A 25,505-nucleotide genomic window follows, 5' to 3' on the forward strand; every position below is an offset into this window, starting at 1 on the left:
TTAAAATTCCCGGGGCATTTAAAGGGCAGGTCACCTGAGGCCAGGGCAGTAGAGTTCGAACTGATGAGCAGAGTGGCTGAACAGGCATTCTGGGATACTTCTGAATACCTCGGGAGGCCAATAACAGCGCTTTTGATGGCCACACTGGTGGAGCAGCGCTGCAACACCAGCGCTGCAGTCGTTATTCCCCAGGCCGAGGTGGAGTACAGCCAGCGCTGTAGCCAGGGAGATACAGCGCTGTATGTGCCTCCCAAGTGTGGACGGTGCCATGAAGTTCCTGTACAAGGAGGAGCAGCCCTTCGAGCGGCACCACTGCGAGGGCGAGAAGATCTGCAAGAAATACCCGGATCGCGTCCCGGTGATTGTGGAGAAAGCGCCCAAAGCCCGGATAGGAGACCTGAACAAGAAGAAATACCTGGTCCCGTCAGACCTCACAGTCGGACAGTTCTACTTCCTGATCCGGAAGCGAATCCACCTAAGGGCTGAGGACGCTTTGTTCTTCTTCGTCAACAACGTCATCCCCCCGACCAGCGCCACCATGGGCCAGCTGTACCAGGAGCACCATGAGGAAGACTTCTTCCTGTACATCGCCTACAGTGACGAGAGCATCTATGGCATGTGAGGCGCCCCACTCAGCCCTGCCGCCGGGGGGCGCCCTCCTCCCCGAAGGGACCTGCACTTTTTCCTTTTGTTGGTTGATCTCCTTGATAAGAGCATCTGTTCTCCTGGGGTGAGGATGGGGGGGCACCCCTCCCTGTCACCCCCCCATCTGCATAATTAAATCCTCCCCATGTAACCGCCCCTCCCTGCTCTGCCTGGGTCCTTGGCTAACCTCTGATTTCTTGCCATGAAGGGTTTTTCCAACTCCCCCCTTGGGCATCCACCCCCCCCAAAATTGCTGGCTCCTCGTGTCACCCAGCAGGGCCCCGAGCTGCCACCGGGGGGCCCCGTCAGCGCTTGTAATGTGGTGTGTGTGCGGGGGGGGGGGGTGAAAGGGGAGGGCATAATAAAATAAGAAGGAAAATGCTGGGGAAAAAAAAAAAGTGTGGACGGTGAGTGAGTTGCAGCGCTGTAAAGCCACCACCAGCACTGCAACTCTCCAGTGTACCCAAGCCCTGAGTCTTTCTCAGGCCTTGCTTACACTGGCGCTTTACAGCGCTGCAAGTTTCTCGCTCAGGGGAGTGAAAAATCACCCCCCTGAGTGCAGCAAGTTACAGCGCTGTAAAGCACCAGTGTAAACAGTGCCCCAGTGCTGGGAGCGCGGCTCCCAGCGCTGTAAGCTAATCCCCACGGGGAGGTGGAGTACCTGCAGCGCTGGGAGAGCTCTCTCCCAGCGCTGGCGCCACGACCACACTCGCACTTCAAAGACATACCCTCAGGGTTTACTTGACTAACTTAAACTTAAAATCAGTCTTATAAAATAAACTAAGAATAAAACTTAGGGAGACCAATCTCAGCCTAGTTCCCTTGAAACTTTAAGTTTCAAGAAAAACAAGCATAGCCTACTAATAGTAGATGGATAGTAGTAGTAGATAGATAAAATAAAATAAAAAGAGTGAGTGAAAGTAAGATAGAGAGTAAGTGAGAATACTCTAGTGAGGTGGGTCCCCTCTTTTATAGGGCACAAGTGCTGGAAATCCTTCCTCCTATGCCCAAATTTCATTCCTCACCCACAAAATGTCAGGGTACGCGTTACTCCATAGGCTAGTATGTTTGTGCATGTTGATGACATCTATATACACATATAAGTTTCCTTGTGGTGTACTTGTTAAGTCTGTGGGTACAAAATTGAAAAAATCCCTGTGCCATTCTTCATTGGCTATTGGTTTAGATAAAAGGTCTTAGACATATGCATGGGTGCTTATCTATTTAAGTAACAAGTCTCAATATATAGGTCATCTTTGCTTTCTGCGTAAAACGTCTTAATATAGAAAGTATCAGAGAGGTAGCCATGTTAGTCTGGATCTGTAAAAGCAGCAAAGTATGTTAAGCTAAGGCAAAGTTAGCATCTCTATATTAAAAGCAGCAAAGAATCCTGTGGCACCTTATAGACTAACAGACGTTTTGGAGCATGAGCTTTCATGGGTGAATAGCCACTTTGTGGGATGCATGTAGTGGAAATTTCACCCATGAAAGCTCATGCTCCAAAACGTCTGTTAGTCTATAAGGTGCCACAGGACTCTTTGCTGCTTTTAACATAGAGATGCTAACTTTGCCTTAGCTTAACATACAGGTGGGTTTTTTGTTTTATTTTGGATATTTTTTTTGGCCTGTAGGTCTCTTGCATTACAGCCAAACTTATTTGTAATATAAATCTATAAACCTATTACAATACATCAAATACTTAAACTATAAGAAAGACAGAAGCAAGCAGGTTAGTGCTATAGGCTACCAGCTGCATCTGCACTAGCAGGGTTTGAGAGCTATGCTGCGGTAGCTAGGAGCCTGGCCCAGCTTCCAGTGTGGACAAGACCTGAGTGTCTGCAGGAGGAATTTCTCTGACTCTGTCCTGGGGGGGGAACAATTTGTCCCCATTTAACCCAGACTGTGCTTCTCTCTTTGGCACTGAGAAGGGTCTATTTACCGTTGGACTCTGGTAAGGAAACGAGCGAGAGAGGGGATGGGAAGGAGGAAAACAGCAGAGAACTTGGCAGCAAACCCCCTGGCGCTGAATCTCAGAGCCCGAGTCCGCTGCGTGGGCCTTACCAAAGACGTTTGGGCGGGCCGGGAGGCTGGAAACCCGGGCGGGGAGGGTGGTGGCGGTGCCTTTGCTTTCGCTTTGCATCTGCGGAGCAGGAAGCAGCAGCCGAGCAGAGCGGGGTCACCGAGGCGCCAGCGCTCGCTCCCCGGCTGTCTGCAAAGCCGCAGCCGCGTTCCGGGGCAGGGCCGCCTGAGAGCCAAGGGCAGCGCGGGGCGGGCTGCAGGCTCCGCAGCAGGAGGCGGCTGTCCCGGACGGCTGCGCGGCAGGTAACGAGTGACCCCGGGGGCTGCCCTGGCTCGCGGGCCGCTCCGAGTCCCCTTCGCTGTCAGGGTCGGTGCCAGCTCCCCAGCAGGATGGCGGGAGGAGCCCGGGGGAGTTCACTGAAATGCGGCGGGAGCTGGGCATGTGGCTCCCTCCGATCACAGACCTGCCGGCCTGGCTCCGTCCCAAGGGCCACCTCGCCCCGTGTCCTGGCTACACAGGCACCCGTGGCTCCCGTGGGGGCCGAGCACCCTGCAGTGGGCAGCTGGGGGCCCATCTATCCCCCACATTCGTCTCCAGGGGCCTGGCTCAGACCTGGAGGCAGACGCTGTAATACCCCATCCCTGTAAGTGCCCAATCCCTTTCTGAATCTTGCATTGTCCTTGTCTGTATTGTGGTAGCACCTAGGAGCCCCAGTCACGGACCAGGACCTCCAGTTTGCCAGGTACTGTACAGGGAGGCAGCCTCTGCCCTACAATCTCAGTAAATTGGCCTTGTTGATTTTCTGTGGCAGGGAGTTCCACAGTCTAGCTGTGCACTGTGTGACATAGTAATTACTTCTGTTTGTTTTGAATTTGCCACCTTTTAACCTAGCCTATATTACATTTAAAATTCAAGACTGGATCTCTGTTACATCATCTCATCTCTCTCCCTGGGGCCAGTTCAGGGCTGTTCCTATAATTCACCATTTAGTGGGCTTGGGGGTATGACGAGGGCCTGTCTCTGCATCATCCTCTTCCCTGCAGAAACCACATAGACTCCACCGGGTGTCTGCTCAGTGAAACTTTATTTCGATTCCCCTTTACCAATTTCACCACAGTCCTCCGGGCTCCTGCGTGTTTACACTCTGCAGAGCTTTAGGACCTCTCAGCAGGATGTAACGGGAACAGAGATCTCCCTGCTGAGGCCTCTGCATGGCTAGACTTAGCTAGCCCTGTTCCTCCTCCTCTCCCCTGCACGACCTTCCTTCCTGTGCCTTTTTTATCAGCCCAGGGCTCATGGAGCCAGTTCTTACCCTCCCAGCCCAGCAGCCTGACTGGATCATTACCCCAGTCAGTTTCTCCTGGGGCACTAATTCACCTCTCAGTGGCCAGAGAGCAGGCTCACCTCTGAACTCCCTGCACTGTCACAGGGGGCATCATTAGCGCTGAGGGAAGCTCTCAGGCGTTACCTTTCCTGGGCTTTACTCAGGGTGTGGAGAGAATAAAAACCATGTAATGTGAACTGGGTGAAGTGAAAGAGAAGCTGCATCACTGCATGTTTCCTACAGTGTATCCTTACTGTGCCGCATTCTCACCACATCCTACCTCCCATCTAACGTCCGGCCTCTTTAGCCTCTAGTGCCAATGAGAGTCCAGAGCACGTGACAGAGGACGCTGTTGTTGCACTTTGTTTGTAGCACAGGCAATACAGCCTGCTGGGCACCCCAAGGCCTGTCGATGCCCAGCTCACGCAAGGGTTAGCCAGCTCTAGAGATCCCTAGAAGAACCTGCTCTTTGCCTCCTCTGGACTGGCTCCCTTATGGCTGTATTCTCAATGGCCCAGTTAGTTTCCCTGCACAGCATCTCATTTCCTGCTGGGGAGGTGAGCAGGATGGGAGGAGGGGGAGGAGCATGTGGAGACTCTCTGCCCTGTGCCTACGCTGTCTCTGTCTGCCAGCTCTGGGGGGTCAGTTTTGGGAGGTGAATTTGGACATGCCGAACAAGCTTCACACCCGGACCATGCTCAGACACATCACTGAGAGCTGCCATTCCCAGTAAGGCCTGGCCTTGGGGTAGGGGACCAGGGAGGTTGCCCTAGGGTGCCAACAGCTGGAGCAACATTTGGCTAGGTTGGTTTTTGTTTTTTCCCTCCTTGGATGGTAAAAGGTCTACGGCTGGCCCTGTTCCCACATTCGTCAGCTGCCCAGCACCTCAGCAGAGCATGGGCCAAGCTCAGCCCATGTGTCAGTGGGCACCATTCCCACTGACTTCAGCCTCCACTTAACTTTCCTGACCGTGGCTGGGAACTCCTCTTCAGTACCCTGTGCAATGCCACCAGGGTGCTCCCCTGGGCTTTGGGTCAGGCTAACGGAAGCTGCTGGCTTATGGTTGGTATGTGCTTTCCTCTGCTGCCCTTGGTACAATCCCTCTGCCAGGCCCCACACCTTGTGCGTGCCAGTGAAAAAGAGACTTCTCCTGATAGTTCCTGCTCAGTTTTAACTGAGGGAGCCCAGCGGTCTGCCCAGAGGGGAGAGCATTACAGTGTTTTAGATCCTGCTGTGGGGTGACTGTTGGTAAATGCTGGCTTTCTAATGCTGACAGCTACTGGTGAACTGGGATTGGTGCCTGCCTGAGTGCGATCAACATTCCCCCAAAGTCTGGGGGCTATATGGCTATTTATTTGGATTGTGGTAGTGCTAGGAGGGCCCAGTCCAGATCAGGGCTGTGTTGTATCAGGCACTATACAAACACAGAGGAAGACTTAGGTGTAAGACCTGTAATTCTTACACCCTACAAAGGCAATCAACACACAGAGGTGGGAGAGAGGGATTCAGTCAGATTGTGGACCCAAGATTTTGGCCAAGGTCCATTTCTGAAATCCATTTACTATCTCGTTTGTGAGGCCTTGGAAGAAGGGATCTTATGTGATTGCTCTTTCCTAGCACAAGAGAAATTGGCCTCAGAGGGTATTATGTTCAAGGCAAACACACAGAGAAGTTAAATAAGAACATCAAATACTCTTGCTTGAGGGTTGCAGCATAGCACTACTTTTATTCTTAGAATCCAAAGCGATAACATATAGAAACCAAAACCAGAGAGAGATGAAGCAGGCTGCTTCCTAAGGCAGAGAGGCACAATTCACCCCACCTTGTTCCAGCTTGCTCTTTTCAGACTGACTCTGATCGCATGCTTCCCCACAGAGCCCCCTACCTGCAAGCAGAACAAGGAACCCCACCACACACACCACTTTTGTGTCTTGTCTACACTTGCTGTAGCATGTAGGGTACAGGCACTACATGCATAGCTGTATGCATCATAGAATATAAAGGTTGGAAGGGACCTCAGGAGGTCATCTAGTCCAGCCCCCTGCTCAAAGCAGGACATATTCCCCAGACAGATTTTTGTCCCAGATCCCTAAATGCCCCCCTCAAGGTTTGAGCTCACAATGCTGGGTTTAGCAGGCCACTGCTCAAACCGCTGAACTATTTCCCCCGTCCCTCCAGCAGGGTGCATCCACACTTGTCACTGCAGTGTGTAGCCACATGAGGAGCAGGAGGAGGCAGTAAGAAAAAGCTGCTAAAAATAGCAGCATAGACATGGGAGGCACAGCTTGGGCATGTATAACCGGGTAGGGTACCTGCCATGGGGGTTCAGGCATGTAGGGAGCTTTACTCTTCTCACCTAAGCTGTGCCTCACTGTCTACACTCCTATTTATACCCGTGCTAGCTTGGCACGCAGCTGTCCTCTACATACTGTCCTCGACATGCTGCCATAAGTGTAGACGTACCCTTAGGTTGTGGCTCTACTTGGAGCTGGAGTGTGATTCCCAACTCGAGCAGACATGCTTGTGTTAGCTCCCATTGAGCTGATGCACTAAAAATAGTAGTGTTGCCACGATAGCACTCACTCAGCCCCGGTGGGAATGTCCTCAGGTCGGCTAGCCTGTGCTCCTGCTCACTGCTGCCCACACCACTACAGCTAGAATACTAGTGTTAGCAGAAGCTTTTTGACAATATAGTTTTGTGTTGAAGAATGGGTGAGTCATCAAAACCCAGCGTTTTCATGGGAAAGGGTGGGTTGTGATAAATTTCTCAACTCAAAAGTTTTTCAGCAAAAAATTTTGAAACTGTAGATGTTTCATTTTGAGATTTTTCAAAATGAAAAATTCCGGTTTTCCTATTCAAGATGTCTTTTGGCTTTGTAATTTACACTAAAAAAGGGTCAAAACCAAAATGAAATTTTTTACATTGTTGAAACAAAATGGTTTTATTGACCTGAACTGAAATTGTTTTCAGATTTTCAGGTCACACAAACATTCAAGGTTTTGACTTTTCATCCTGATTCAGAATGCAAAAATATTTCTTACACCTGAACATTTTTGCAGGACAGGAGAACCATTCACTATCCAATATCAGATGGGTAGCCGTGTTAGTCTGGATCTGTGAAAGCAGCAACGGTCCTGTGGCACCTTATAGACTAACAGATGTATTGGAGGATGAGCTTTTGTGGGTGAATACCCACTTTGTCGGATGCATGTAGTGGAAATTTCCAGGGGCAGGTATAAATATGCAGACAAGAATCAGGCTAGAGATAATGAGGTTAGTTCAATCAGGGAGGATGAGGCCCTCTTCTAGCAGTTGCGATGTGAACACCAAGGGAGGAGAAACTGGTTTTGTAGTTGGCTAGCCATTCACAGTCTTTGTTTAATCCTGAGCGGATGGTGTCAAATTTGCAGATGAACTGAAGCTCAGCAGTTTCTCTTTGAAGTTTCTCCTGAAGTTTTTTTGCTGCAGAATGGTTACCTTTACATCTGCTATTGTGTGTCCAGGGAGACTGAAGTGTTCTCCTACAGGTTTTTATATATTGCCATTCCTAATATCTGATTTGTGTCCATTTATCCTTTTATGGAGGGACTGTCCAGTTTGGCCGATGTATATAGCAGAGGGGCATTGCTGGCATATGATGACGTATATTATATTGGTGGATGTGCAGGGGAATGAACCGGTGATGGTGTGGCTGATCTGGTTAGGTCCTGTGATGGTGTCGCTGGTGTAGATATGTGGGCAGAGTTGGCATCAAGGTTTGTTGCATGGATTGGTTCCTGAGTTAGAGTTGCTATGATGTGGTGTATAGTTACTGGTGAGAATATGCTTCAGGTTGGCTAGTTGTCTGTGGGCGAGGACTGGCCTGCCACCCAAGGCCTGTGAAAGTGTGGGATCATTGTCCAGGATGGGTTATCCAGTTCTCATGAAGCTGTACCTACCCCTGGGCAGTTATAGCTCAGGGAGATGACTGTGTTGTTTGTTTGGATTGAATTGAAATGGGGGGAATTGGAAGCATTTTGGAAATCCTATGTGCATGTGTGTTGCTTGCTGACCTGTCTCGATGGACTGCTCTTCCCATGCTACACCATTGAAAAGAACAGACCTCTCAGCTGATGTGCAGCAGCGAGAAGACAGGGGCATTAGAAAACAAATGGCAAGAACACGGCCAATCTCTTCTGAAATGTTTTCATTTTCTTTTGGATTCAGATAATCAATATTCCCTTCATGCATCAGGAATTGCTTGTTTCCCTCTTTTTCCTTCTCAATCACATTCCTCTCCCTGCCTAACCCTTCCCTGCTCTTTAGCTTGTTGGCATGGGGCTGTGTGACCAGTCTGGCAGAGAGAACAGAAAGACCAGAGTGGGTTGACCAGTGATGAAATTAACTGGAACACAAGATCTCAAAAGAAAATCCCCACCACCTGTCTGCTCCTGAGGGAATTCTGTGCCAAAAAATTCAATATTCTGTGCCAAAAAAATTCAATATGCTGTGCACAATATTTTAAAATTTTGCAAAATTCTGCCCGTTTGTCAAAAGAACTTTATAATCACACCATTTTCAATCATTTGTTGAATTTCAAATTACTTGTCAACAAATAATTGAAAATGGTGTGATTATATTGTTATTGTGTTTCCATGTTATTTTGACAATTAAAATATGCAGAACTTTTCAGAATTTTACATTTTTAATTTTTCGGTGCAGAATTCCCTCAAGAGTACCAGGGTTCTGTGTGTCGCAGTCTGATTGTGGACGGCTCAGTGGGGGGTCTGGGTGCAGGGGGGAATCTGGGGCACAGGGGCTTGGTGCAGGATTCTGAGTGCGGGGGGAATGGGACTCTGCAACAGGGGGCAAGGTGAAGGTGGTTAGGGCTCAGTGTGGGGAGGGAGTGGGGCTGGGTGGGAGTCTGAGTGTAGCTGGTTGGGGCTCAGTGAGATGGGGGTCCGGGTATGGAGGGGCTCCTGATGCAGGGGGTGAGGCTCGGCGTGGTGGGGGTTTGGGGAGCTCGGTGGGCAGTGCCGGCTCCAGGCCACAACGCGGCAAGCGCGTGCTTGGGGCGGCACGCCGCGGGGGGCGCTCTGCCGGTTGCTGGGAGGGCGGCAGGCTGCTCTGGTGGAGCTGCCACAGGCATGGCTGCGGACGGTCCGCTGGTCCCGCTGCTCCAGTGGACCTCCTGCAGACACACCTGCGGCAGCTCCCCCGGAGCCGCAGGACCATCGGACCCTCCACAGAAACGCCTGCGGCAGGTCCACCGGAGCCGCGGGACCGACGAGTGGCAGAGCGCCCCCCTCGGCGTGCCGCTGTGCTTGGGGTGGCGAAATTGCTAGAGCCGTCCCTGTCGGTGGGGGATGGTTCCGGGTGGACAGAGGAGTCACTGTACAAGGAGCTGCTTCCCTTCTCCACTCAACTCCCATGCATCTGGACACCCCTGAGCCTCTCCCCACTCCCAGAACCCCCCCACCCCAAGGTGCAGAGCTTCCTGCAGCCAGGGGAAGTTTCTGGGGCTTGATCTGACCCAGCCCTGTCTGCTCTAGGCAGGAAGTGGGAGGGGGGACTCTGTCTCCATCCTCTTCCCCTGCCTCCCCAGCTGTGACTAAGGTCCGTGGGTTGCCAGGGCATCCCCAGACCCTCCTCCAGCCAGTGATTTACTTCTCCCCCTGGCTGCCTGAATATTTGCATATGAGCTGTGGAGATGCCTGGAGGGGTGAGTGAGCACTGGTGCAGCTTCTCCTTCCCCACAGAAACCATTTTCTGCAAGGAAGCAAAGGGCGGGGGGTGGTCTGCTGTGCTGCATTAGCACAGAATTTCCCCAGGAGTAACCTGTCCAATGACTATTCACAAGAAATAATTGGCTTGAAACAGAGCCATATGACATAGCTGAGCTTGCTGGTCTCACCCACCCAGACAACACCTGGCACCCCTTAATGCGAGAGCACAGAACTAAGCTCCAGGTTCACCTTTTCCCTCTGGGGCCTGGAATGTTTAACCTCTGAATCCATTTGTAAAGTGAGGGTTCTTCTCTCCGTACTGCATGTGTGTGTGTCTTAAGTTATGAATGATGTAAAGTGCTTTCTTTGCATGCTGTCATTACACTCCCAACCCTCTTTATTTTTCTGTATTAAATATATTTTAAACAAAAATCAAACCTGACCCCATCCCATAGCCCTGGATCCAATGTGTGTGCCCTGTCTCCCACCAGACCCAAACAGCTCTGCTAGTCTAGAAAGGGGAGGCGAATATGGGGAGGGGCAAGGAATGGAAAGTGAATCTAGAAATGGTGCAGGATCTTGCACTTCAGCTTTGGGTTACAGTCTGGACGAGACTGTCTGCTAACTAGGAGAGCAGAACCTGCCATGGGGTCAGAGATGATGGAGTTGGACAATGGGGGTGGCATTGTGATTGGCTGTTCTGCTCAAGTTGTTACGCCAAGGGCCTACTGCAACTTGAGCTGTGCTCTGCATGGTGTGGCATGGAGAAGAAGTAGCAGTCACCAGCAGTTCCGCCTCTCTGCGCTGGGCCAGGCCTGCATATTATGTCATTTGGTCTTATGGGAGCTCTTTCCTCTCTGAGCCTCCTCTGCTCCTCCCTGCACCAAACCCACCACCAGGGTCATCTTGTTTGCTGTACCATCAGGATGTACAATTGCTCAAATAATGTATGCTTGTGGAGCTGGAACAGACTCACTGCAGCTGTGACAGGCTCAATGGGATGTGTTAGCCACCCACCGCCCTTGTCCTGAACTATCTGTAAGAGTAAACCCAGGAACTTGCTGGAAAGCAGGAAGATGAGATGTGTTTGTCTTGACACAGCTTCTGCTTTGCTCACAGATTGGCGCAGAAATGTTAGGGCAGGATGTCAGGTGCCTTCTTGCAGTGGCTGCAGCTTCAGGAATAGCTACCCTCATCCTCATCCTTGTTCAAGTGAAGGACGTTTGTCTGCCTGCAAGAACCAAGGTAGAGTACATTGCCTGCAATGACTGATACAGAAACCTCCGCCAGCTGTGTGGGTTTGATAGCCTGTTAGAAATAGTGTCACATCCTTTCCCATGTCCCCAGACCTGCTGTGTGGCTTCCTGTCTGTTAATGGTTCTGCTGTGTAACTAAACTAGTTTCTCCTGACTTTTATTTCTACTTTCTCTTTTCCGATCTCATGAGCATCCTGTATGTTTCCTCTCCTCTGTCCTCCTTTCCAGGGTTTCATGTTCCTTCCCTGTTGTCTCTTTCATTCTTGCTCTTCAAAGACTGCTGCACAACTACCACTTCCTGATATCCCAGCCCCTGATAGCCGTGAACAGGCCCACAGGTTTGAGCCATTCCACCTGTGTCTCCAACTCCTGAGAGCTCCGTGAATGTCACTGCAGGGGTGTGAGACTTGCTGTTTCACACCTCACTTTCCTTTCCACCTCGGAACTTTATCTAACTGCAAAACCCAAGGGATAGAAACAAAGGCCTGGTTAAAGCCAGGCTGGAAGGTCAAGCCTGAAAGTGCAGTTCTTTGTATGCAAGAGTTGAGAACACATACAGCAGCCCTTGTGCAGCGGTGAGCACTCTGTGACGCCATCTTCCCTCCCGGCTCCCCCTTCAGTATGGGATGGTGTTTGACGCCGGCTCCTCGCACACGGCTCTCTACATCTACCAGTGGCCAGCAGATAAAGAGAACGGCACCGGCATCGTCAGCCAGGCTGAAGCCTGCACCGTGCAAGGTCAGTCAGATGTTTCTCTCTCACCCTTATGCCCTCCACTGGGTTATGTCCATGTGCCAACAAATGTGTGTGAAATGCTTCTGTCGGGCAAAGGTTGCTGTGCTATTTACTGTCCTGCACTTGCATTACCCCTCAGGCCTAACACCACCTCCTTCTGCCTGGATCTCTATGTTCCAGGGATAGCAACTGGGCCCCATTCATCTCTGGTGGGACTCCATGGAAGTCAGTGGAGTTGCACCAGGCATGAGTTTGGCCTTTGCCATTATAGGTGCATCACAAGCGCATATATTACAGGTGGACTTTGGTCCTTTAGCTACCTGCAGTATAGTGCAGTGGACCCCAGGGAGCAAAGGTGGAAGCTGAACTGTCCACCACATCTCTGTGCCATGGAAAGACCTACAAATCCAAAATGGGAGAAGTGAGTGTGACCCTCCCCCATCCCTAGACTGCTATCTGGAAAGCAGGGGTGACACTCAGCTGTACTGTAAAATGCAGTGAGCCTGGGGGAATGAGAGGTCCCCAGCGCAGCCCCAGACCTGGACACCCCGACTTTTGTCTGCATTCAAGCTCTGTGTCGTGGTAACGGGCAGACCCAGGATGCATGGGTGTCCTATGGCCCAGCCGCCAGGCAGGAGCAGCCTCTCCCACAGTGCTCTGCTGCAGGAGTGTCATTTGCTATGGGACAAGGAGGGCAGTTCCCGCCAGACCTTGGTTGGCCCTCTGCAGATTTTTCCTACATCTATATGCTCCTCTTCCCTGCAAACAACTGACCCTCACTCTGGGCTCTCCAGCCCCAGGTGCCAGCAGTGTTGCCAGTCCCTGTCTCAGGTGCCTGGCTGAGCTCAGGCTCTCACTGGGATGCTTTATTCCAGGACCTGGGATCTCCAGTTACGCTGACAACCCCACTAGGGCCGGAGCCAGCCTGAGAGCCTGTCTGGACAAGGCCATGACGATCATCCCTGTGGAGCAACAGAAAGAAACGCCCACCTACCTGGGCGCTACTGCAGGCATGCGGCTGCTGAGGTACCGGGAGTGACTGCGAGGATGGCAGCTCCGCACAGGGAAAAGCCAGTTCCCACCACACACAGGCCTGTGCTCTAGTGACCGCAGCACTGGCTTCTTGCTGGGCTGAAATGATGAGGCAGTGATAGCTTGGTGGTGAAGCCTCCAGTTCATCATAGGCACAAATCCTGCAGGGCTGACCTGGCCCTTCCTCCCTCCCAGGTTAACCATTTCAGTCACCTGCCATTCGCTGGGGGAGTCTTTGCGGACAGACCTCAAATCCATGCTCTGCACAGGTGGTAACGTTTTCCATGTGCCTCTGTCACATTCATGCAGCTTGTCCACCTACTGCTTTCCCTCCACGCCAGAGTGGGCTGCATGTCAATGGTGCATGTGTGCATTGCTAAACTCCCGGGGTGGGTTTGAAGGACCAGTCGGTCTAGGTAAGGCTCTTACCATCGGGGCACCATGGCAATGTGAGGAGATGCAGTTGACATTTTCAGTGTAAGTGCCAGAAACTTGTAATTAAGCATTAACTACATTCCTGTTCTGTTACTGGCTGACTTGATGGAGTGTCAGGAGCAGGGCGCCCTTTTCTCACCCACTTCGGCACCTCCAGGGAAGATGCTTGTGTTCAGGTTTAGTACCCCTCTGGAAGGGATTAGATTAGGCAGTCACTGTGCATGCCTCACCATATCTGTCAGGGCTCCAGTGGAATCTCTCCCCTCCCCGTTCGCAGGGAGCAGAACAGCACAAAAGCCGACCTGGTCTTTGCAGAGGTCTCCAAGACCATCCGGCAGTATCCTGTAGATTTCCGTGGCGCTCGGATCCTCACTGGGAATGAGGAAGGATCCTTTGGCTGGATCACAATCAACTACCTTCTGGAGATGCTCATCAGGGTCAGTGCCTGTGCAGAGGGGGAAGGGAAGGGAGTGACCTTGGCTGGCTGGGCTGCTCCTTTCCTATGGAAAACGGATCAGACGAGGAGCCAACATGGCAGGTCGTCTCAGCCCCGCTCATTTCCCAGACGTGCTCCCTTCTCTGGCTTGTTCCGTCTTGGCTTCATCTGGGAATTCCCACACCACATGAGAATCCAGGGCTCTGGAAGCTGGATTTTGAGTCCCTGACACCCCTGACATAGGACCAAACCCCTCACAAGAGGAGCTGGTGATTCTTTACTTAGGAGGGTGCTGGTGTCTCCCTGTCACCTTCAGGCAGCAGCTTCTAGTAGCTTCAGCTGCAGGCAGCAGCACTTCCATGGCAGGAGGGATTTGGGGAGACCGCGGCCCATGCCAGGCCTCAGCTTTTGGATGAGACAGATGTCTAGTTAAGTGGCGGAAAAGACACACCCTGAGTGGCAGCTGGTCTCCTAGGCCCCACATCCCAGTGCAAGAGTCTTGGACACTGATTAACAGACATGCTTCCTTGCTCAGCTTGTGATGCTGCTTTCCTATGGAGATGGGCACTCTATCCCCTGACCCTCCAGTGACACTGTTCTTAACTCTAGGCACCAGCCGTGAACTGATTCCGTGTGGTGGGGGCAGTTCTCTTTCACAGGGATGTGGATACATCCTGAGGCAGCTGCAGTTGTGGGAGCACTGGACCTTGGAGGAGCCTCGACCCAGATAACCTTTCACCCTGGTCGTGCCATTGAGGACAACAGCACCGAAGTCCTCTTCCGGTTATATGGGACCAACTACTCGCTTTATACCCACAGCTACCTCTGCTACGGAGAAAACCAAGCCTTGAAGAAGCTAATTGCATCCCTCAGAGAGGTATTCTCCTGAATCTGCCCATTCCCTCTTCACCAGGCCAGGGGCTCACTGAGTCTGGTAGCACAAGCACAAGTGTAGTGGGATGCGCACTTGGCCCTATGGAGCTGTTGCACCTTTGGCTGCCAAAGGCAAAGCTAGTAATAACTTGGCACTTCTTATAATGAGATCCGTACCTGTCAACTACTTACCCCCATTGCTCCCCGTGTGGGAGGTGTTAACCCTGTGCTGCAGAAGAGAAAGAGGCAGAGAGAGGGCAGCACCTTAAAATACTACCTCTGATGTTGGGTACCTGCTGGAGGTGCCTCTGACTTGGTTTTCAGAGCCAAGTGGCACCTGCAGCTCCCACTGACTAGAACTGGGGATGCCAAGCACCTCTGAAAAGCTGGCCTGAGGTTTCTCAGGTTGGGCAACAACCATAGTGGCTGTGTGCCAGTAGCTGCTGTAAGAGGCTCATCCTACACTCCAGGAGGAGTCTGTGGCCCAGGTGGCATCAGAGCTTGAGTTCTTGTGGTGCTTAACTCCCTTGGCTGTAGGCAGGGATGTGTGTGCAGCACAGAGCTTTACCCAGCTCCGTGAATACCAGCAGCATAGCAGGCTCTGCATGGCCCTGTGCCGTTTAACTTCCACGGCAGATCTATGGGCCTCCTTGTGCAGGGAGCTGTGATCTGACTGTGCAGAGGCGAGTTGCAGGGAGACTAGATGCCCTTTCAGTCTATCAGTGGGTTTCTGGTAGCAGGGCACTGATGCTGGGGCACGTGCATGTGACCCAAGGCCCTCTGTCAAGGCTTTGGCTCTGCACCTGAGACAGCTGACCACAGCTCGCATGACAGCTTGGGGGCAGTGTTTCCTAGGCGAGGGAGCCTGCTCAGTTGGGACAGATAGCAGTTCAAGCAGGGATGGAGCAGGAGCTCTTGGCACTAGGCAGGCAAAAGGTTTGGCAGGAGATTCCTGCAGGGACAGGGTTAGCAGCCTAAACAGGGAGAGGCGGCCGATGGGAAGGTGCGTCAGAGTATGTGAGAGACACGGCCCGCTGAGGTGACACTGAAATTCTGCTGCTGGTGGGGGAGCCAGTCCACAAGCTGTCGCCTGGCTTGCTGGCTCCAATTCCTGTTACAAGTTGGGTGAAAGAATGAGAAGTGCTGGGCAAAATGTCTGAGTGTGCAGAGTGTTTTTGTAAAGATGAATCAGTGCCTGCCGTTGGCTTTTGGCTCTTCTCCACCTGTGCTCTCCCCTTTAAAACAAGCTGATCTAGCACACGGTGACCTGACAGGAAAGATAAACCCAGCATGAGATTGTCCATGCAGCTGCACATGTGCAAACCACAGGAGGATCCATGGCAAAACTGGCGCCCTTCCTGCCTTAGGATCTCCATTGAGGAGGCTCTGGATGGTCCTGAATCTCTGTGGTCGTCCATAGAGTATAATGTGAATCTTGTCTTGATCTTTTGTTACATGGGAGTGAATGTCTCCCAAAGGAGCGAAGCCAGTGGGGTGCAGGACTGTGAGCTAGTGGAGGCGCAAGGGGAGGAATGCAGAGCACTGCCGCTGAGGGGTTGGTCCTAGTCCAGCCCTCGTTCTGCTGAGGGTACACAGGGGCTGTCAGCCTGCAGGAGCAGGGCAAGTGGGGCTGGTCAGACCCTTCTTGATTTTTGTTCCCTTCCCCATCGGACAGTTTGATTCCTGCAGTCGGGTAAGGAGGGAAAGGATATCACTGCTTGGAATGGGCCCAGAGTGGGAAGGGAACGTTTCCCTCTGAGAGATTAGCAGGCTCCTCAGCAGGTTTCTGGAGAATATCCAGTGTGCATAGGGATGGGCAGCATCTTGGGGCTGCCCTCTGCTTTCTCCGCTGTGGGATGTTCCAGACTACTAGGCTGGCTCATGTGTGTGTGTCAAGTGGTGGGGACGGGGGTTTGGCTGCTATCCCAAGCCTGAGAGCTGCTAACGGGTTCCCCTCTCTCTAGGAGAACCTCACCTCTCAGCAGATCTCCCACCCGTGCTATCCCAAGGGATACGAGGAGAACGTCACTGCCGCTGCCCTGTATGACAGTCCCTGCGTCCCGGCACCAGCTGCACATGATCCCAGCCAGATCCTCACGGTGCAGGGGACAGGAGCCCCAGTGGAGTGCAGGAGTGCCATCCAGAAACTCTTCAACTTCACAGCCTGTGGGGCCAACAGGACATGCGGGTTCAACGGGGTCTACCAGCCCCCAGGGCATGGGCAGTTCTTCGTAAGGGAGCCTTCCCTTCTCTTCTAGCGGGCTAGCACACTGGTGGGATCTGGGTTCTGAGGCATCTGCTGGCTGAGGGTCCCTGTACCTCAGGCGGAGGGGGGGGTGCTGTGGGGGGAAATTCCCATTGGTACTTATGCGAGTGAATGTCTGAAAGCCAGGACCAGCCCCGTGCACAGAACAAGCGGCTGCTATGTCTCTCGTGACATTTCCTTCCAGCCTATGGCATCTTGGTGATCTCGGGCTGGGGGCACATGGGGCAGGGCGTGGGACGAGTTACATTTGTAACTGTCTGTAAACGTGGGAAAGTGAAGTGGATGTGTTGTCTACATGGGCAAGTTGCAATGATTCAACTCTAAATCAACGTGGGTAAAGCAGTGCCCAAACCTATGTGGGTTCTTAGAGCACGTCTACATGGCAATACCAGGGGTGACTGCAGCACAGGTGACCATAGCTGTACTAGTTTTACCAGCGTTAGAGCGACTACAAGTAGCAGTGTAATGAGGCCACACAGGCTTCACAAGCGCACCAGGGACTCGGGGTTTGTCCTGCTAGCCTGCGCTGGACCCCCGCTGCTGTGTTTACCCTGCTTGTTTTAGCCGTGCTAGTGTGGGTGAAGCTAGTGCAGGTAAATCTGCCTGAGATTACACTCCTCAGCTTGCAGGATAGACATCCCTCAGTTCAAACCAGGCTACTTTTCAGTTTCACCTACGTTGATTAGGAATTGGTGAAAGCGAAACCAAAATAAATGTCTCTCGAACTGCATTCTGAGCATCCGCTGACCTAACTGTTTAAATTCTCACTGTACATTAAATTCACGCAATGTCCCCATCCAGACGAGGCCTTAAGAAAGGAGGGGGCTCCCAGCTCTGCAGCACCAGCATCACCCAGACATGCTGTGGGTATGTGAATAGGCAGGTCACATGGACCTTCCTGTCCTCACACCTCAGTTCTGAGCTACAGCACCCGGCTCCTAATCCAGTGCCCCTCTTGTCTGGAGACAGACTTCCAGATGCTGGTGGTGCTCGTGTGGCTTCCACCAAAGGGACGTGGGACGATATCCCTCTGTCCCCATAGCGTGAATGTTGGAAAATGCAGAGCCAGCTCTACTGTTTTCGCCACCCCAAGCAGCGCGCCGAATTGCCGCTGCAGACGGTGGGGGCAGTCTGTGTGTCGTTAGGGCGGCACGCGTGTTTCTGCAGCGGCGGCAATTCTGCGGCAGCAAGACAGAAGCTGCGCCGCTGCGGACAGCTAAACATAGAAGCTGCCGCCAAATTGCCGCCGCGGTGGAAACGCATGTGCCGCCCTAAGGGCACATGAACTGCTCCTGCCATCCGCAATGGCAATTCGGCGTGCTGCTTTGGGGCAAAAACACACGGACTGCCACCCCTTGCAGATTGCCACCCCAAGCACCTGCCTGGAATGCTGGTGCCTGGAGCCGGCCCTGGAAAGATGGGCTCCGCTATCCCATACCACGCCAGTCCCAAACCTCCCCAACCTGCATTTCATACCTAGGGAGAAGTTCCTGAATGTCTGTGCCCAGGATCTGGGCGGCTTGGTGCCTCAGTCCATGCTGTCTCTCAGGGACAGTCACGCTTTCCTGAACTCCCCTTTCCCCCAGCTCCTGTTATTTCCCTGCTCCCAGGCCAGTGCAGAGACTTTGGAGGTGTTGGACTGACATATGCCCATGTCTCCTCTCTCCCATCCATGCACCCATCAGACTATATTCCAGTGCTACCTCTGTCTGGTGCAAGCTGCATCTCATGAATGTAACCCTTCTTATCTACAGCTCTCTGTGCTGGGAAAACTAGTGGGGTTCCCTGGGCTCAGTTCGTTGAACTCACGAGACACTAGGAAGCTTGGGCTGTCCTCTCTGCCCCGTAGGCCTTGGTGATAATACTGCCCTATGAGCATGTGCCCTGGGAAGTCATGCTTCCAGCCATGGGCAGTGGTTCAGTGACTGTGTTCAGATCCCTAGCTAGGTCGGTCCCTGCTGTGAATGGAGAGCCCCCATACCCATTGCTCTGCTTCAGGCACTGTTCACTGGCACTAATTTCATGTCCAGAGGAGTGTGGGAGAATCTCCCCCACACCCTGCTTCCTTTCTGTGGCTGCCTCCTTTCGGTTAGGGGAGATGGAAGTTGATTTATGGAGCCTGCAATGAAGAGTTGGGGTGGCTGAGGCCATTGGCCTGCAGAGAGCGTGTCACTGAGGGCTGGCTGCTTGGCTAACCTGCTTTTTTGTTGTAAGGCCTTTTCCGGATTTTATTCTGTCTTCCACTTTCTGAACCTGACCAGCGGGCATCCCTTGAGTGACGTCAGTGCCACCATCGAGCACTTCTGTGCTAAGGACTGGAAGGAGGTGAGACCCCTGGTTAACAGCTGCCGGTGCTGTCATGTAATGCCTGAATCTAGAAGCAGGGGGAAACTGGAGAACACAAGGGTTCCATTAGCAGGCTGGGATTCTCCTTCTCTTGGGATCTTCTTGTGGGGGAGCCTTGGCTTGGGCAGAAAGATGGGGGATAAATCATTAGCTTTTGGGTTCTCAATTCTTCTGGGACTTCTCCCCCCTGGGTTTTCTGGAGTTCAACTGGCTCATTGTGCGTCAGTGGTCTGCAGAGGATTTCCCCATGGGGTGTGTAACTGCCCCTGCTCCGGTGCTGAATTATTTCTCCATCTCCAAGTGGTGACGCATCTTGCTAGGTTCCCAACCCCAGCTCCTCTCGCTGCCTTGTGCACTATCTGGCTGAGGGGTAAATTCAGCCATGATCAGATCTGCTGAAGTGTGGGCAGCAAACTGAGAGGAAAGATGGAGCAGTGGGAGCTGCAGAGAGCAAGGAAAGAGGAAACTGCAGAGCCCTGTCTATAGCAGGGAGAGAAAACAGCCCAAGGCGACAGAGCTGGAGCCAGCAGTGGCTGTGCTGGCTTAGTAAAAGGAGTCACTTTCCATCCTGGCTGTGTCCTGTGAGCCTAGTTACTTGTGTGAGGGACCCAGGGCTATGCCATAGGGAAGCTGTGGCAGCAGGACTGGGAGGGGAGGCCCCTCTGTGCGGCTCTGTGTTCTGAAGGGATCAGAGCTCCTGCACCAGAGCCATGTCTCTTGGTGACTGGAAGCAGCGAGGATAAGCATGCTGTAGGAGAGACCTCCCCTGGAGAAACCCTCTGGCCTGCTGCTCCTTCTCACGCAAAACCTGGGTGACAGATTCTTCATCCTGCCCTCTCAGGATAGAGACTTGGCCAGGCCCAAAGTCCTGAGGGTCCTAGTTATCCCAGTGGCAGAGCAGAGGGTCATTCCAGTGCGTGAGTGCAGGATATAGCAGTGAGGGGAGTGGGGCTGCATGCCTAGGGTTCAGTGACAGGGTACAGAGACCTTGCTGCCCTCTTGAGGTCCCCAGCTTGGATCTGGCCCAGTTTGGTAGTGACTGGAATCTAAAGCACAGTGGGTGCCTCTGCCACGTGCCTGGCTTGGAGCTGAAATATCAGGTCTGTGCGTTGGGCCAGTGGGGTAAGGGAGCCTCTCTGACCTGTAGCTCGCTAATTCATCTTTGACTACTGCGGTAAATGTGCCCAATGGCTAGTGATGGGATGTTAGATGGGGTGGGATCTGAGTTACTACAGCGAATTCTTTCCTGGGTGTCTGGATGGAGAGTCTTGCCCACATGCTCAGGGTTTAGCTGATTGCCGTATTTGGGGTCGGGAAAGAATTTTCCTCCAGGGCAGACTGGCAGAGGCCCTGGGTTTTTGGGTTTTTTTTGCCTTCCTCTGCAGCGTGGGGCACAGGTCATTTGCTGGAAGATTCTCTGCACCCTGAAGTCTTTAAACCATGATTTGAGGACTTCAGTGTCTCAGACACAGGTCTGATACAGGAGTGGGTGGGTGAGATTCTGTGGCCTGCGTTGTGCAGGAGGTCAGACTAGATGATCATAATGGTCCCTTCTGACCTAAACGTCTATGATTCTTTCCCAGAGTAAAGTTACCAATGGGCTAACTGGGCATCTCTACATGGGAACAGCAGGTTTGCACTGACCCTGGCCCCCATGTCCCTAGGTGCAAATGGTGGATCCTGGCATGAACAAGACCCGCCTGCAGGATTACTGCGCTGCCAGCACCTACATTCTCACCCTCCTGCTGCAAGGCTACAAGTTTGACAACCAGACATGGAGCAACATCCATTTCCACCGGCAGGTAGGACATCTCCCTGGCAGGGTCTGCTGCGCAGCCTGGGTCACGCCCCCTGGAGCAGGTCTGTCCCCAGCCTGCCTTACCACTGTGGGCTCCTGAGGGAAATCTGGTCCATCAGTGCCCAGCTGAGGGGAAATGGAGATAAAGGGCCTGTGCACTCTTTACTCTGCTCCCCCTAGCCCAGCATGGGCACTGGAACAGCTCTCCACTTCTTCCCTCTCACTGGGGTAATGCAGCCTGCTGGGGTTCTTGGCATTGGAATCTCAGCATTGGAATCACTGGTGCCATGCAGTGGCTGCCCAGCTACATTGCACAATCCAAATTGTACAATTGTGCCAGTCTGGAAAAAAGTTGCATTTTATGTCTCTTTCTCTCTCTCTCCCCATAGCCAAAGAAATTAGGAACTGAAAAGGCATTTGAGTTACTCTGCCTGCTCCAATTCTCCTGCAGCCACTGCAGGTCTGTTCCCTTCCCTGGGAGTCTTATTTGTGCAGTGTGGTGCAGTAGCCCATAAGGCTTGTCCCTCCATTACACTGGCTCTCACATACATCCAGCCATGTGGCAGGTGAGCCTGACACATGAGTTATGAGAGGCAGTCAGGTTGCAGGAATCCAAGGCCCCTAGTCTGGATTATAAACCCTGCAGATGGTAGGTGCTCTGCATGTCAGTAACCCAGCCCTGAGAGAGTGCAGAAAAAGGGCCTTAAATATATGCCCCTTCAGGGAGGCAACGGCTGTCATGGTAAATGGAGTCACTGTGAGTTGGGTCCTAATAAGGGTTGGAGTAACTGGTTCCCATACAGCTGGATGGTGGCTTAAGCTAGACATGCTCAGTGTAACCCAGGCCCCTGTATCCTCTGTAGCTCTGTGGGCCTAAGCATTGCTGCAGCAGCATCCCTGCATTCTATGCAGATCATCGACTAGGATGTGATTTTTGTGTGCTGGAGGACGGGACAGATTATCCCCTCACTGCCGACTGCCAGGTTCTTGTTCCTTCTCTTGTTACATCTGATGTTGGCCACTGCCACAGATAGGGTACTGGACCATATGGTGGTTGGCTCTGAGCCAGTTTGGCAACTCCTGTGTTCTGTTCTGAGGCAGCTCAATGGAGATTGTATGAATGAAATCTGAAAATCAATGAACCAGTCCCGTCACTCTGGGTTTGCTGAGATTCCATTCAATTTTCCTGATGCTGTCTCCAGCCCCCTGATTTTGCACTCACATGGCAGCACTACATTTGAAGCTGTCAGGCTGAGTGGGAGGTTTTGGCACATGGCCAGGGGGCAGCTGAGGGTTTTGGTACCTGGAAAGGCATGGCAGGGTTTGGTGTTGTGGGAGAAACACATTAGCTGTCTGCTTCTTGAAATGCTCCCTGATGAAACTGCTGATGTTTAACTTGCCACCTTTAAGTTTCAGAATTAACAATTCCTTGAGATGAATGAGGCAGGTCATGGCTCTCTGCTTTCATCTTGAGCTGTCTGCAGGCTCACAGCCAGCACCACTTACACGCTTCTCATTTTCTTCCCAACTGTGGGGGCTACAATGCCCTTTAGTTGTTAAAGTTGCAAATTTAAATTCTAGAGCACAATTTCACAGCAATGGAGGATGGGGGCAGGTTCTGTGACTGGGGGAGGGCTCTGGGGTGGGTTCTGGTGCCAGGCGAGGACTCCAGGCCAGAGCTCCGGGGCCAGGCGAGCGCTCCAGGTCCAGATGTGGGCTCTGGGGTGGGTTCTGGGGCTGGATGAGGGCTCCGGGGCCGGGTGTGGGCTTTGGAGCGGGTTCTGGGGCAGGGCAAGGGCTCCAGGGCCGGGTGAGGGTTCCAGGGCTGGATGTGGGCTCTGGAGTGGGTTCTGGGGCCAGATGAGGACTCCAGGGCGGGCTCCAGGGCTGTGCGAGGGTTCCAAGGCTGGGTGTGCGTTCTGGGGCCAGGCGAGGGCTCTGGGGTGAGTTCTGTGGCTGTTGAACAGCAGAATGACTACATAAGAACAAGTGCATTCGGTATTGCTGTAAATCGCTGAAGAAGGCTCTGATTCACCTCCTTCCCTGCCCAGCACTGAGTGCCCGCCCCTTGTGAGTCCATAAAACTTCTCTGCTCTCTCCTCTCAGGTGGCTGCTGTGGATGTGGGCTGGAGCCTGGGCTACATGCTGAACCTAACCAACACGATCCCCTTGGAGGCTCCCAACCGAGTGAAGGGGCAGCGGCCTGACCTGTGGGCAGCGGCTGTGCTCACCACCTGCCTCACGCTGGCCATGATCATCTGGACAGGCCTGGCTCTGTGCTATCAACGGCCCTTTGCCACCTATGAGACTATGCTGTAGCTGGCCAGTGCTCTTCGGGCTGGGGCACTGCTGCCATCAGGAGCCGCACATGACTTTCCCCGGACATCACGCAGTCCTGTGTTTAGAGACGTTCGTGGCCTTGCATCCCAGTGCCCCTACTTGCTGATGGAGGCTGGGTCTGGGAGAGAAACCCCTCCCCAGGGAGGGTGGGAATGTTGGGTTTGAAGGATAAATGCCACCTGTTGGCAAATTGGTGACACTTTTCAGTCAGATCTCAGCCCTGTGAGCTGTGCTGGCTTCCTGCTCTCCCCCCCACCTCGCTTTCCAGTCTGCAAGGCCTGCTGTGCAAACAAAGGCTGTCCTAAGGAGGTGCTGCTGCGTCCTGCAGAGCCCAGTTTGGGGCGTGTGTGTGGCCTAAATGGTTTGTGGGAGAGGAGCTTAGTCTGTAGTGGGTGTCCAGACAGTGGGTGGTGGCAATGGAAGGGGTGGAGAGGCTGGTTTACAGGGCTTAGGGAGGGGTGGTTTTGGGTGTCCTGTCTGAGCTGGAGGTGACAGGGTGGCTCGGGAATATGGCAGAGAGGGGGAGTGGTGTGGGCAGGGGCCATGGCTTACTGGATTTGGGGTGCGGGGGGAAGCTGGAAGGGTGCTGGGGTTGGGACTGGTGAGGCAGGAAGTATTGGCTAGAGTGCCAGGAGACTCCAGGGCCAGCTGGAGCAAAGCGGAGTCTCCTCCTGGTCCAGTGAGCACCAGCCAACATATTTGGAAGTGTCTGGATGCAGGGGAGCTGCAGCAGCTCTGCAGAGGCAGGGACTTGCCCTTTGGCTGTCACCAGTGAGGGGCTGGTTGTGGCACACAGGAGTGTCGGTTACAGACTGGGTGTTTGGGCCAGGCTCCAGACACTGCCCTGGCTCAGGGTTACAAAAGGTTAATATGGCAGGGCTCAGACTCTTTTTACCCTGGCTTATACATGTGTAAGGGAGAGAGAGGAGAGGCAGGCACAGGTGCCACATGGGAAAGCCACCCTGGCATGTGAGGCTGCAAGTTGTGGGCTGCTGTACAAAGAACTCGATTTCCCATCAAACCCAGTCAGACTGGGTGCCTCTTCCCAAACTGATCATTGTGCCACCTTGTCACTGCTCCTAGCCTACCTGTGACAGGCCCTGTTAAAGTGAGTGCCCAGCCCAGCTCCCTCTCAGGATAAGTGAGTGCGCAAGCAGCAGGACACTAGTTAATTACCTGGATCTTATAAAGGGTTGTGGGGGCTCAGGCAGGTGAGAATGCCCAGAAGAGGCCCCTGGAGAAAGAATTCCTCAGGGCAGCAGGCTAGGAATCTACCCCTGGTGGCCTGTCCTAGGGAACAGAGGTGCTGGGGAGAGGACCTGTCCCCAGAATGCAGAAAGAGAAAAGGAGAGGGCTTCTGGGGAGGAGTGGGGACTGGTGAGGAAGGCCAGCAGGAAAGGAAGCCAAAAATAGGGTTGCCAGTTTGGATGGACATGTTCTTGGTGGTTTCATCACGTCATAATCTTTAATTACCAATGAATTGTGAATTCCTGGACACTCAACAATCCTGGAGGGTTGACAACCCGAACCAAGGAAGAGTGTTCCTGGTGTGAAAGGCTACAAAAGCGAAGGGATATGAATGCCTTGTCTCCATGGAAGGACTTCACCAGGTAGCGGTAGGCTCCCCAACTGAGAGGAATTATATGCTGCTCTGAGGAAACCAGGGGCATTGTGGTTTAACCTCTGTGTGGCCCTTGACCCAAGAGGACTGAGGCCCTTCCTGAGCTGATGACAAGTGGCCCTGACTCCAGAGGAGGGCTCTGAATCATGAGGGGCTCATTAGTCAGGGACCTGGACATAAGTGGAAGTGTTGGACTAAAGTTAATGCAGCCTCTTCCTGCTCCTTAGGATCCTGGATGGAGGCCTAGTTGGGTAATGGTTTGCCTTTGGGTTAGATAAACTAGACCCCTGAAGGGACATTGCTCACTAGACATCTGTCTCTTTAGACTTATTGAAAGTCCATTGGGGAAACTGAGGCAGAGATGTAATTATGGTTCTGCACAGGGTGGGGGGGTGTCCAAGTTTGAGGGCCCCCAGTACATACTTCCAAATAACTCACTAAACATGCTTGTAAATAAAATGAAAATCCTGCACTTACCAGTTCTTTCTGGGTCCCCCCAACACCTTCACAAGCACAAACTCTTGAGGGGCTGGACATTCCAGCACAGGGAGGGGCTGCAGCCCCACTGAGGACTGAGGCAGCCAGAGATGCAGTGTTCTAAAGCCCTGGCAATTCCAGGGCATTTGCATATGGAGTTGAACCTCTGGACAATGCAGGGGAGGTGGATGTAGC

At 52.9% G+C, this 25,505-nt stretch overlaps 2 protein-coding genes across 2 annotated transcripts; both read left to right on the plus strand.

The window, feature by feature from the left end:
• Positions 1-268: 268 nt before the first annotated feature.
• Positions 269-1,024, plus strand: LOC127036078 (gamma-aminobutyric acid receptor-associated protein-like). Its single transcript, XM_050926591.1, has one exon. It carries the CDS (start codon positions 269-271, stop codon positions 620-622), a length of 354 nt encoding a protein of 117 aa, XP_050782548.1. The 3' UTR covers positions 623-1,024.
• A 1,511-nt stretch (positions 1,025-2,535) lies between these two features.
• LOC127036048 (ectonucleoside triphosphate diphosphohydrolase 8-like) lies at positions 2,536-25,305 on the plus strand. Its single transcript, XM_050926505.1, is given in 11 exon segments — positions 2,536-2,717; positions 2,720-2,967; positions 10,815-10,940; positions 11,572-11,689; positions 12,562-12,712; positions 13,431-13,590; positions 14,236-14,466; positions 16,427-16,693; positions 18,943-19,053; positions 20,739-20,876; positions 22,979-25,305. Coding segments are annotated over 11 exon segments (1,860 nt in total). The 5' UTR covers positions 2,536-2,620; the 3' UTR covers positions 23,192-25,305.
• Positions 25,306-25,505: the final 200 nt, after the last annotated feature.

The sequence above is a fragment of the Gopherus flavomarginatus genome, chromosome 17 (assembly GCF_025201925.1).
Source record: "Gopherus flavomarginatus isolate rGopFla2 chromosome 17, rGopFla2.mat.asm, whole genome shotgun sequence".
NCBI lineage: Eukaryota > Metazoa > Chordata > Testudines > Testudinidae > Gopherus > Gopherus flavomarginatus.

What these genes read in the sequence shown, in the direction of transcription:
- LOC127036078 (XM_050926591.1), top strand. Translation starts at nt 269, where the DNA reads ATGAAGTTCCTGTACAAGGAGGAGCAGCCCTTCGAGCGGCACCACTGC.